At 45.6% G+C, this 13,546-nt stretch overlaps 1 protein-coding gene across 1 annotated transcript in view; it reads right to left on the bottom strand.

The window, feature by feature from the left end:
• LOC134578489 (intestinal mucin-like protein) overlaps positions 1-13,546 on the bottom strand; it is a 75,837-nt gene that overhangs the window by 24,304 nt on the left and 37,987 nt on the right. Inside the window, exon 5 of the mRNA XM_063437482.1 lies at positions 4,897-5,019. Within this exon, the coding sequence (XP_063293552.1) occupies positions 4,897-5,019 (123 nt within the window). The remainder of the gene's footprint in view (positions 1-4,896; positions 5,020-13,546) is intronic.

Here is a 13,546-nt window from a genome sequence, read left to right as displayed (position 1 = left end):
CATACACACACACTGCCCCAACATACACACACTGCCCCCATACACCCACATTGCCCCACATACATACATTGCCCACCATACACATACACTACTGCTCCCACACACATACACTGCCCCCATACACACACATACACATCCCCCATACACACACATACACTTCCCCCATACACACACATTGCCCACATACACTGCCCCCCAATACACACACACACACCCTAGACACACATTGGCCCCCCACACACATACACTGCCCCATACACACAATCTTCCCCCATACACACATTGCCCCCCACTCACACTGCAACGCACACACACACACTGCCCCCCTAACACACACTGCCGTCCTCACGTACACACTGCAACTTTCACACACACACACACACACACACACACACACTGCTCACACAGTCCTTCTTACACAAACACACACACACTGCACCCCTGCTCCTATGCCCTACTACAGCCCCATTTCCAAGCAGACCTCAGGTAAGTTGTCAAACTGTTCTTAAACGGTTTGACTACTTACTCTGGGAGGGGGTCTCGACACTACTGGCACCATAACCACTACACTGAGCTGTAGTGGGTATTGTGTCTGGATTATATATCTAAATAATCTGCAAGTGCCCCTCCCGAAGTCAGGCTCTGGATCCGCTACTGCAGTAGAGCGGAGAGGCCGAGAGGGGGCATACCTATGAATTAGTGAATGTGTAAGAGGAGCTAGAGTTGGTTAGAGCTTTATAGGTAATGGTTAATATTTTAAATTGACACAGGAAGCCAGTGTAAGGGTCGACAGAGGTGTGAGGTGTGAGAGGAGCGACAGGAGAGAAAGATATGTCTGGCAGCAGCATGCACCAAGGATTGTAGGAGTGCTGTATGACTTCTAGGAAGTCCAATTAGGAGAGAATTACAGTAATCAATGCAAGAGATTACTAGATCATGAACAAGCTCTTTGGCAGCATCTTGTGTAAGAAAGGGGTGTATGCGGGCAATGTGTTTAAGTTGGAATTGAAAAGTTTTATCAACAGACTGGACATGAGGCCCAAAGGTGAGGCCATGATCAAAAGTGACACCAAGACAGCGAGCTTGAAAGGATGGGGTGAGGAAGGTACCGTCAACCTGCAAGGAGAGTAACGGACGAGGATAAGTGTTATGAGGAGGAAAAGTAAGAAACTCAAACTTTAGAGAGATTACGTTTCAGAAATAAGGAGGACATCAGATCAGAGAAAGGCAAATGGTGACATATTGTAGGACAGCATGGGAGAGGTCAGGGGAGGAGAGATATATCTGGGTGTCATCAGCGTACAGGTGGTATTGGAATCCAAATGAATTAATGAGTTTGCCAAAAGAGACAGTATAGAGAGAGAACAAAAGGGGGCCAAGAACTGAACAATGAGGGACTCCGACTGAGACAGGACGAGGAGAGGAGGTGCTGTTGGAAAAGAAGACACTAAAGGAGCATTGGGAGAGATAGAAGGAGAACCATGAGAGGGCTGTGTCAAAGAGACCAAGAGATTGAAGGGTTAGGAGAAGGAGGCCATGATCAAAGGCAGCAGAGAGGTCAAGAAGAATTAGTAGGGAGTAGTGGCCTTTGGAGTTGGCTGTGGTCCGGTCATTTGTAACTTTAATAAGAGCAGTCTTAGTAGAGTGGAGTGGGTGAAAGCCAGATTGAAGAGGATCGAGGAGGGAGTTGGAATTTAGGAAGTGAGTCATACGAGTAAAGACAAGTCTTTCTAGAGCTTTGAGAAAGAAGTAAGCAGGGATATGGGACGGTAGTTGGAAGTGGAAGACTGGTCTAGGGATGGCTTTTTTTAGGATGGGTACAACGGTATCAAGCTTAAGGGGAGCAAGGACAACACCAGATGAAAGAGAGCAGTTTAGGATATGTGTTAAGGATGGTACAAGACAAGGGGTGAGAGCTCTGATGAAGTGCTGGATCAAGCAGACAGGTGGTGATATGAGAGGAGAGGAGAAGTGCAGCCACCTCCTGTTCAGTAGCTGGAGGGAAGTATTGGAGGGTAGGGATGAAATGGTCCAAGTGAGGTTGAGATAGAAAGGGAAGAAGGGGGGAGAATGAATTCCTTAATTGTTTAATCTTGTAATTAAAGTAACATGCAAAGCTATCAGCTGAAAGATTAGTTTGTGGGGTGGCCACAGCAGGGCCAAGAAGAGAGTTAAATGTATTAAAGAGATGCCTAGGATTGCGGGAACATGAACTAATGAGAAAAGAAAAGTAGGACTGTTTAGCAAGGATAAGGGCTGCACTGTATGAGCACAAGACACATTTATAGTGTAGAAAGTCTGACTGGCTGCAAAACTTCCTCCAGCAGCATTCAGCTGAATGGGAGCATCTCTGCAGGTAGTGGGTTGACTTAGTGTGCCACGGTTGGATACTCGCCCTCCTTGAGGAGCGTGCTTGGAGTGGGGCTGCAGCATTTACGGCAGAGGTGAGGGTAGCATTATATGAAGAGATAGCCAGAGAGGGACAGGAGAAGGTAGGTATGGATGAGAGTTTGGAATGGAAATCAGCTGAGGGTTGCTGGAGGACAAGAGAATTTAGATTCCTCCTGAGTTGCAGGGGGGTTAGGTTGAGGATATTGGGTGTTGGGGCATTCGAGAAAAAATGATAGGAGGTGGTGATCTGATGGAGGAAATGGAGAATTACAAAGATTGTAGACTGAGCATGCAGTTGAAAATATAAGATCTAGGGTATTGCCAGCTACATGTGAGGGTGAATTAGCCCATTGTGATAGCCCAAAGGAGGAGGAGATTGAAATAAGTTTTGAGGCTACTGAGGACAAGAATGGGATAATGGGAATGTTGAAATTCCCTAAAATTAGTGATGGGATATTGCTTGTGAGGAAGTAAGGAAACCAGGCAGCAAAATGGTCAAGGAAGAGATGAGGAGAACCTGAGGGCCGATAAATAACTGCAATCTTTACAGATATGGGTTTGAATAAGCAAATTAAGTGAATTTTAGGAGCAGTGTGATGGAGTGAGGAGCAGTGTGATGGAGTGAGGAGGGGTAGCTACCGCCAGATATATAATTTCCCTCTAGAATGAGTATCGCTGCAGTATTCTCCAGTCGATATTCAAGCATACCATGAATCCAATAGAGCTGTAGTGCTCTTATAAGAGCTAGCGGTTATAGCAGTATCCACCAATCACAAGATGAGGCTGCGTTTTGAGGGTTAAGTGAACTGGTTTTAATAGTAACCACACTGGCCTTTTATGCAATTCCCCATGCAAAGGGTACTCCCACATGGACCTTGTGGGGAACTACAATACCGATAATAACAGGGTTACACTGTATGGCACTCCCACATACAATCCCTCCCCTCTAGCTGGGAGTTAATTGAGTCAATTACCGTATCAACTCAATTATCTCCAGGCAATAAAGAACATAATTTAGAGACAACATGAAAATACCCCAATAACTCATATAATCCCCATAAAAACACATCCCCTGATAGCCCCTATCTGGGTGAGCAATATATAAAAAAAATCATCCAAATCGTTTCAGGGGTTCGGAAGTTCGATGGAAGCCTTATTTCTGACCGACAGCAGGCATGGTCCCATGTCCAAAACAGTTCCAAAGAAATCAGGGCTTGTGGTCGGTCTAGTTCAGTAGTTTGAAAATGAACAAACTACCAAACAGTCTTACCCTGGAGCTTATTTCCCTCATCCAGATGAATGATTTTACCGAACAGTGCCCTTCTAAGTTGTATAGAAATGAACGCAGATGATGATGGAAGTCCAGCGGTGTTCAGGAGTTTCTGTGTCCGATTTTAGTTCCATGAGATGCCCAAACACCGCTGCCTGCGTTCATGCAAACAAGATGGCCGCCACCCCGTGGTTGTCCATAGGAATTACGGCCACCCAGACGAACAATTAGAACACTGCGGTGAGAAACGTTCCAAGTTGTTAATAGGTGTTAACAAGCTCCAGGGTGGTCTCTGGTTTGTGCGGTTGTTCGATAATTCGAAGTGCCGCTTCGGGAGCTCGAAGTGTAGCCATACATAATAAAATAAAGGCACACACTATTTAACCAAAGTCTATTACAGGGGCCATAGTCACAGGGCAGGAGGCTGGCAAACAGGCTCCTCCAAAAGCCAGTGGCGAGGTTACTCTCGCCAATAGGAGAAAGAGAGGGAAGGGGGATGGACAGAGGTTTTAAGGAGCAGTAGGAAGAAAGGAAAAGCCCTACACCACCACCTTTACTGTCAGACTGTGTTGGGTTGTGCGTAAACTGTAGACCACCATAGGATAGTGAGGCAGGGGTAGCAGTGTCAGAAGGAGAGAGACAATTTTCAGTTAAAGCAATTACGTTTAGGGGGCATGAGATGAATAAGTCATGGATAGAAGTAGATTTTGTTATGTTGCACACATAGTGTGCATTCCAGAGGGCACATTGGAAGGAGGGCTTAAAGGGAGAGTTACATGGGATGAATATGAGATTGGAGAGGTTTATGGGTTGGAAACAAGATAGTTAGGGAGGGGCGGAACCAGGGTTTGGAGAGATATCACCAGGTGCCAGGAGCAGAAGCATAGAAAGTGAGAAAAGGTGGATAGGTATGAGTATAGTGTAAAGAATGTCATTCATCTTGCTATATTTTACACAGTACAGCTTACTGAAAATAGCAATGGAATGTAAAAAGCATAATGGCCACATACAATAAATACAGTTAAATCATATATCTCTAAAATAAATGTAGTATAAAAAGTGCCAATGACTTTTGTAAGCCATTGTATCGATCTCTGGAATGCTGATGTAATGCTAACAATTAATGTAACAACAAACTGTAGTTTGTTTCTATAGAAAGTAAAAAGTAGAAAGTTTGATTTTTCATAGTTCATTTTGATGTATAATGCTATTTATATATTCTCTTCATACTGTACCTCTTCACATGTTACAGAACTTTCCTCTGGGCAAACAACAACCTTCTTGACAACCATTAATGTGCCAGGTTCACATTCATAAAAAGTGCACTTATCTCCAGAGGGCCTCCATAAATTTCCAGGCTGTAAAGAATATAACATACTTAGACATACAAGTTTTAAACTTTTTAATATTTTACAAACTTAGTTAAATAGTTACATACATAGTTACGTAGCTGAAAATAGACGTGTCCATCAAGTTAAGCCTTTCTCGCATTTGTTTTTGCTGTTGAGCCAAAAGAAGGCATAAAAAAGAACAGTCTGAAGCACTTCCAATTTCACAGCAAACTAGGAAAATAATTCTTCTTAACCCCAGAATGCCTTAGGCTAAATCTCCTTTCTTCCAGTCTAAATGCATAACCTTGTATGTATAGTCCTGTTTATGAACAGATTACCAGACAATGGTTTGTATTGGCTCCAAATATATTGTATAATGCAATCATATTCCCTCTGATGTGCTGTTTTTCCAAGCTAAATAAATTTAAATGTGCTAACCTTTCTTCATAACTAAAATGCTCCATTCCTTTTATCAATTATGTAACCCGCCTCTGAAATTCTTCAGGTGCCATAATATCCTTCTTTAGAAGAGGTGCCCAAAATTGCACAACATATCAAATGCGTGGTCAAAATTATATTCTTCTCCCAAGAATTAATTCCCACTATTTATACATGACAATACCTTACTGGCCTTAGAAACTGCAGATTGACATTGCATATTGTTGCCTAGTTTGTGGTCTATAACAATTCCCAAATACTTCTCATGTGTTGTTATCTCTAATTTTATAACATGACAGGAGGCTTCGTATTTGCTTAAGTCTCTCTTTACTAGAACTCCACAGCAGCACAGAAAAACAACCAATCAGAAAAAAGTTAGGTACTATAAAACTCCCCTCCCCATGCATCATTTCCTCTTTCTTTGCTGCTCCGCATCAGTACAGGTCAGAGTACCACTGCCTCCTGCTTCTAGTTGGTGGATTTGGGTTTTATTTTGATTTATTGGGATTAATTTTTGCTATCTTAGTGTATTTACGTTTTTGTTATACTGTTTTTAATTGATATTTGACATCATTTATCTCCTTCTGTATATTTATGCTATATATGTTTACTTCTTCCTGCTTATGTGGGTTGTATAGTATATAGATATATTGATTTTATTTGAGATCCTTTTCCTTCAGATTGTTGCTCCCCCTGTCTCTTTGGGGAGACCTTTTCCTTTTCTGTAAGGGGTTTGAGGTTTTTTTTCTTGGGGATTCCTTCCTATCTCTTTCCTCCCCCTCCCCTCGCTACCCCACTCCTTTTCTCCCGCCTTTCCTATCTGCGGGCTGTATGTACTGCGTCGGGGTTATCAGGAGACTAGCCTCTGGCTTTCCCCGAAAACCTTTGTATCTACCGGCGACCGCTCCGCTCTCTCACGTGGCCGCCCCGCGCGCCACGTGGCCGCCGCCGCACGAAGCCCCCTCTCGGAGCCGCGGGCAGCCGACCGGGTGGAGGAGAGTGCGCCTTCCCGCGACCCCTCCTCCGTCCCACGGTGATCGGTTCTCGTTTTTGTCGCCCTGCTGGCCGGCGGAGTACTATCAGGTTTGCCTTCACTTCCCCTATGTGTATATTGTTTTTTATTTCAGGACTATAGTTGGCACAGTAGCATACTGGTTGCTCTAGTAAATTATATTACCATGCAACTTCTGCCACGTGTCAATGCTGATTTGAGCGCGGATCAGCTTAATTAGTCTCCCCCTATCTGGCAGAGTCTGCAAACCACACGGGGCATTTTTAGTTATTATGGGATACGTTTTCTGTGCCATTCCACATTAGGACTTGTGTTTCAATCTTTATGTTTCTATAGTCCACATTTTTATATGCATTGTGTGTTCTTACATGTATAGCTCATCCTTTTACCTTTTAGATAGCAGACTTCATATAGACTGCTGTGGGTTTTATTGACTTTATATTCCTAAATTGCAGTGAATCCTGCTGACAAGGGTATATCACAGATTCGGTGCTTTCTCTGCCGACAGTGTATTCCACAGACTGCTGTTGTTTTTTTCTGACAGTGTGTATCACAGTTTAAGTTTACACTTTTGCGGTGTGCTCTACTGACAGGGTATGTCACAGATTTAGTTTTTCCTGCCAGTGTGCTTCAAGATTTAGTTCTCCTGACATGTACATCACAGGCTACTGTGAGATTTAACGGCAATGTGTTTTACTGAGAGTTTTGCGGGCAGTGCATATTGCTGTCTACTGTGCGTTCTCTGTCAGGGTAAATCACAGATTTCTGTGAGTTACAGGTTTATATGAACTCGGTTATACAGGCTCTGCACAGGGTGTATGCTGTGTCAGTTAACTCCAGGCTTCATATCCCTCTCAGTAGATATTTTTTCTGGTCCTGCTTTGAGGCCTCAGATGGGACTACCCTGAGATACATTATCTGTCCATGGCGTATATATAAGCTAACAGACCTGGCTCTGACTCAGACTGATATGAGAGACCAGTCTGCGCTGATTCTGTGCAATCTTATCGGGTCATTGGGGGTGCTCATTGAGGGTTATGGTCTATCCCCTACTCCGGGATGAGTCCATGGTTACAAGACCCTTCAAGCGGTATGATGATGGTGTCTATAGAATGCTGAGGAATTTCAAACAGATCTGTGTGAACATATGCCTATTCGCAGTTCAAGGGCAGTATCGCTAGTGTATCTTACATTCATGGACGTGATAGTCACTGGTACAACTTCCCCTCATACCCAATACAGATGGAATACCACTATTTACCTGCTGGGCATTTAGGGACTGCCGGTCCCGGTTTCAAGTTACTCACGCAGCATTACGCTGTCAAAAAGGGTTGATTGGCTAAGGCTCCTAGGTCACAAGATGCCCTGTGGATCTACCATTTTGGGGACCTCTACCCGATCTCAGAGGTCCTCGTTTCTCATTCGATGCCCACTGTAAAGCGCTGCGGAATTGGAAGGCGCTATATATAAATACATGTTATTAATAACATTATGGCAATACACAACCCATTGATTGGCCTGCTATGTCTGTGCCCCATTGATTGGCCTGCTATGTCTGTGCCCATAAGATTGGCCTGCTATGTCTGTGCCCATAAGATTGGCCTGCTATGTCTGTGCCCATAAGATTGGCCTGCTATGTCTGTGCCCATAAGAACGGCCTGCTATGTCTGTGCCCATAAGAATGGCCTGCTATGTCTGTGCCCATGAGAACGGCCTGCTATGTCTGTGCCCATAAGAACGGCCTGCTATGTCTGTGCCCATAAGAACGGCCTGCTATGTCTGTGCCCATAAGAACGGCCTGCTATGTCTGTGCCCATAAGAACGGCCTGCTATGCCGGTGCCCCCTTTTATTGGCCTCCTATGTCGGTGCCTATTTGAACGGCCTACTATGTCGGTGCCTATTTGCTTGACCAACTATTCTGTGTCCATTAGTTTGGCCTGCTGGGCCTGCTCTATTGGTGCCGAACCCCTTTTGGCCGCAGGCCTGGGGGTATATCACTGAGGAGAAGCCAGTGCCCACCAGTGACATGGAAATGGGCAGGTGTCCGGACAAGCACCATTGCCATACTATCCAAGAGGACGCCAATATACGGCCATCTGGATATGGTAGGTAGGGTGAAGGCCCTAAACCTCAGACCCGAAGGGCAAGTTTTTCCTATAAAGACCCCGGACACACACCCGCGGTTTGCGCCAGACCGGCGACGGCACATCTCCAAGGAGAATTTTACACAGGCAAGGACCGGTACTCAGACACCTACAGGAGAACGCGGTGTTTTTTTCCTTGTCTTTATCAACTAACTCCGTATCTGCCTCCCGGTATCCATATGGCTATCGGTAGTTATTCCTGCGTAAGGTTAGCTCCTGGCCCTGTTCAGTGGGGCTTACTTGTCTTGCCTTCCGGCCTGCTTTTTGCCTTCTAGCTGAGATAGAATTTGCGTTTTTACTCGTATCTACATTATTGTTGTCTTTTTCGTTTTCGTGACTTCCTTTTCCTTTCGCTCGGGTCGTCGAGAGGCCTGACTTGACCTCCTCCGACCTCCCGGGTGCTCGTGGATTGCGGAGAATGTCTCCAGCTTTCCTCAGACTACCGACTATCCGCCTGGACCCCGCGCGCGCGCACGGGATCCGGACGGTCAGTTGATAGTTTTCCATAGTTTTCCCGTAGATTACCCTCAGCCTTATGCTGATACTCGTATTTGGTGTACCCTATAGTTGGTCACCCTGAGTCTCTAGGGACTCTAGCTTGGATCACAGGAGGGTGCGACCCTCCATCACTTCGATCCGAGAATATTTTATCTTCTGGAACAGAGAGCGAACCACTCTCAGATACGTTACCGGACACTGATTTGTTATTAGTGGGCGCAGCCCTCCCTCAACCTCAGCCAGAGACTGAGCTGGATACAGGGGTCATGTTTGGAGGAAGCATTCTCATAGAGATGAACGGTCACGAATGCAGACTCTACTGTTTGGTTATTTACGGGTGCGGCCCGCTCAGGCTATCAGCCGGACGTTAGCACGATATTTGATCACATTAGTAGAGAGCGCGGCTCTCTCATACACTCGACGCTCTACGGTGCCATCCATTTGTTCATCACACAGACTTGTACCTGTGCAAGACACCGATGACTACATGGAGGGGCGTCCCTCCTGCATTCAAGTAGTTCTGACGTCCGTGCTACTGATTTCGATATAGAGGACTGCCTGGTCATGCAAGATATCCATAGGTAGACTGGATCCCTCTAGTCTATCTCCTGTAATGGAGGGATATTCTCACAGTGGTATAACGAGGGGTGACTCCCACTTATTTATACACATGCCTGGAGATGGTACGGCTATCGGATGGAACTCAGGTATTATGTGAGTGCAGGTTTGGGTATATTCTGCACCATAAAAAGCAGAGGATTGCTTTCTGTTTTTGGATATCCAGACCATTGTGAACAACTGCTCAGACAGTTTCTCCCATATTTAGGTGGCAGGAGATACGGGGACCTTCATGGAACAAACGGGCTCTGCCTTGCTCGGGTAACAGGATTAAGGAGGGCCTATGACCCGCTCTGAAGGTAAAAAGCCGTACGTGTATATAGGGGGCATAGTGTTATAGGGGATGTAGCGAGTGTGTGCATACGGGCTGTAGTGTGTGTGTATAGGTGACGTAGTGTGTGTAGGGGTTGTAGAGAGGGTGTGTTTAGAGAATGTTGTATGTGTTTGCTGACAAGGAATGTAGTGTGTGTGTAGGAGATCTAGTGTGTAAAGGACCCAGTGTGTATAGGAGAGTGTGTGTGTGTGTGTGTGTGTGTGTGTGTGTGTGTGTGTGTGTGTGTGTGTAGAGGCTTAAGAGTGCATATAGGGTAAGGGATCTAGCGTGTATCTGGAGCGTAATGTGTGTAGTGGTGCAGTGTGAGGGGTGCTGTAGTGTGTGTGTGTGTGTGTGTGTGTGTGTGTGTGTGTATATATATATATATATATATATATATATATATATATATATATATATATGGACGTATTGTATGTGTGAGGGGCGCAGTGTGTGTATGTAAGAGGGGTGCTGTATGTGAGGGTGTTTTTATGTGCCGTCACATTCTAGGTTTCTAATTTTCTTTGTCTGTTAACTCACTGAAGGTTATTTTATATATTATATATATATAATATATAAAATAACCCTCAGTGAGTTAACAGACAAAGAAAATTAGAAACCTAGAATGTGACGGCACATAAAAACACCCTCAGACACACACAGCACCCTCAGACACACACAGCACCCTCAGACACACACAGCACCCTCTGACACACACAGCACCCAAACACACACAGCACCCAAACACACACACAGAACCCTGGGGGTGCTTTGTGTGTTTGGGTGCTGTGTGTGTTTGGGTGCTGTGTGTGTTTGGGTGCTGTGTGTGTTTGGGTGCTGTGTGTGTTGTACACATCGCATAATAAATAAATACACAGAAGAGCCTTTAAACAGCCTGTATGCAACAAAAAAAAACAATACAAAACATATTATCCCCCCCCCCCCCCTTTATTTAGGTAGGCAAATTAGAATGAGTGATAAAGACCGCAACACTAATAAAAATATAATCTGTAAATGGTAGCAGAGAGAAAAGCTGCATAAAACTGGTAACTTGAATATAATCGTTTGGGGGTTTGTGAGATTTTAAAACATCCACTATTGTGCAATTTTCTTTGTCTGTTAACTCACTGAGGGTTATTTTATATATTATATATATATATAATATATAAAATAACCCTCAGTGAGTTAACAGACAAAGAAAATTAGAAACCTAGAATGTGACGGCACATAAAAATACCCTCAGACACACACAGCACCCTCAGACACACACAGCACCCTCTGACACACACAGCACCCTCTGACACACACAGCACCCAAACACACACAGCACCCAAACACACACAGCACCCAAACACACACACAGAACCCTGGGGGTGCTTTGTGTGTTTGGGTGCTGTGTGTGTTTGGGTGCTGTGTGTGTCTGGGGGTGCTGTGTGTGTTTGGGTGCTGTCTGTGTTTGGGAGCTGTGTGTGTTTGTGGGGGCTGTGTGTGTTTGGGTGCTGTGTGTATTTGGGTGCTGTGTGTGTCTGGGTGCTGTGTGTGTCTGTGGGTGCTGTGTGTGTTTGGGGGCTGTGTGTGTTTGTGGGGGCTGTGTGTGTTTGGGTGCTGTGTGTATTTGGGTGCTGTGTGTATTTGGGTGCTGTGTGTGTCTGGGTGCTGTGTGTGTCTGGGTGCTGTGTGTGTCTGTGGGTGCTGTGTGTGTCTGTGGGTGCTGTGTGTTTCTGGGTGCTGTGTGTGTCTGGGTGCTGTGTGTGTCTGGGTGCTGTGTGTGTCTGAGGGTGCTGTGTGTGTCTGAGGGTGCTGTGTGTGTCTGAGGGTGCTGTGTATGTTTGGGTGCTGTGTATGTTTGGGTGCTGTGTATGTTTGGGTGCTGTGTATGTTTGGTTGCTGTGTGTGTGTGAGGGTGCTGTGTATGTTTGGGTGCTGTGTATGTTTGGGTGCTGTGTGTGTGTTTGGGTGCTGTGTGTGTTTGGGTGCTGTGTGTGTTTGGGTGTTGTGTGTGTGTCTGTGGGTGCTGTGTGTGTTTGGGTGCTGTGTGTGTCTGGGGGTGCTGTGTGTGTGAATGTGAATGTATATTTTATTTAAATATATTTTTGTATTAAGAAAAAAAAAAAAAGTTATATCCCCCCCCCCTTCTTACCTTTATCCTGGGAGGTCCATTCTGCCTGGGGGGAGGAGGGGGGGGTCCATTCTGCCTGGGGGGAGGAGGGGTGCCGTGCTGCCATTCTTCCCTGGTGGTCCTGTGGTGAGAGTGAACTCTAGCCCCCTGCAGGCTAGAGTTCACTCTCGCGAGATCTGAGCGTTGCCGCGGTTACCGCGGCAACGCTCAGACCTCGCGAGAGGACCCGGGGGAGCTGCTGGCTAGAGCTCCGCCGGTCCTCTCTCCTGCCTCCCTCCCTCCCACACTCCCCAGCCGGCGGCCGCACCTGAGTGTCTCTGGGCCGGTGAGGGAGATCTTTGATCTCCCCACCGGCCCATGGAGGCACTATGCAGGGCTGGCGCTCGGGTAGCGCTGGCCCTGCAGGGGCTGGCAGGGGAGATCCTGTGATCTCCCCTGCCGGCCTCGGCCCCACGGTCATCGCGGCCCACCGGGCATTTGCCCGGTGTGCCCGATGGCCAGTCCGGGCCTGGGCACAGTCCATAATCTATTGTTATTACAAGGAAACCCTTTTTTCATATCAGAATTGATTTTAGTAATTGACTGCAAATGTGCAAACGCTAGACCAACATAACTGCTCTACGATAAAAACAACTAAAACATTTTGTTTACTACTTCTACTATTACTTCTAAATTACATTTTCAATTTAGTTTGTTTAATGAAGTGTGAATTGCTGTAAATGTAAACTGAATGCAAGGTGAACTTTAAAGTTTAAACCACATAGCGGAACTGGAAAAAAACTCCATATCGAGGTCTATGGCTCTTCATAGACACTACTTGTATGTTTGTTTGTTTGTTAATAAAATATTTTACCAGGACAAGAAAATAATCAATATTAGCAGAGTTAATCCTTAGCAATGAAGGGGGAAGTTATCATCATGGGTGACTTTAATCTTCCTGATGTAAATTGGAAAACAAAAATAGCTGCTTGTGCCAGGAGCACACATATTCTAAACTCCCTACTGGGATCGTCTCTAAAACAAGTCGTTGAGGAGCCACAATCTAGGCAACAATAGCACCCTGGACCCAAGGCCAGGATCCAGCTTCCAGTGGGAAGACCTCTCTTACTCCAGAGAGCAGGAACAAGAACAGCTCTTACAAGAGCTTACCCTGGGGAGTATAGTGTGATCATAGCAATCCCCAGAGTGTAGTTATCCCATCCCCCAAGCATGAGCCAAGGCTTCAAAAAAGGGTCAAGCAGGTCTGTTTAATGGACACAAAAGGCATCCTTTTATATAAGTTTTTACACACACAGTACCACCCACATGGTCTTGTGGAACAGCCAATCAAACACGTACAATACAGTCAGACACTCCCATTCATTACAGCAAAATCCTCCCCTCTGCCTGAGATATAATTACTAAACACAAT

Source organism: Pelobates fuscus, chromosome 12 (assembly GCF_036172605.1).
Source record: "Pelobates fuscus isolate aPelFus1 chromosome 12, aPelFus1.pri, whole genome shotgun sequence".
NCBI classification, from domain to species: Eukaryota; Metazoa; Chordata; class Amphibia; order Anura; family Pelobatidae; genus Pelobates; species Pelobates fuscus.
This window is presented reverse-complemented; position numbering and strand designations above follow the sequence as displayed.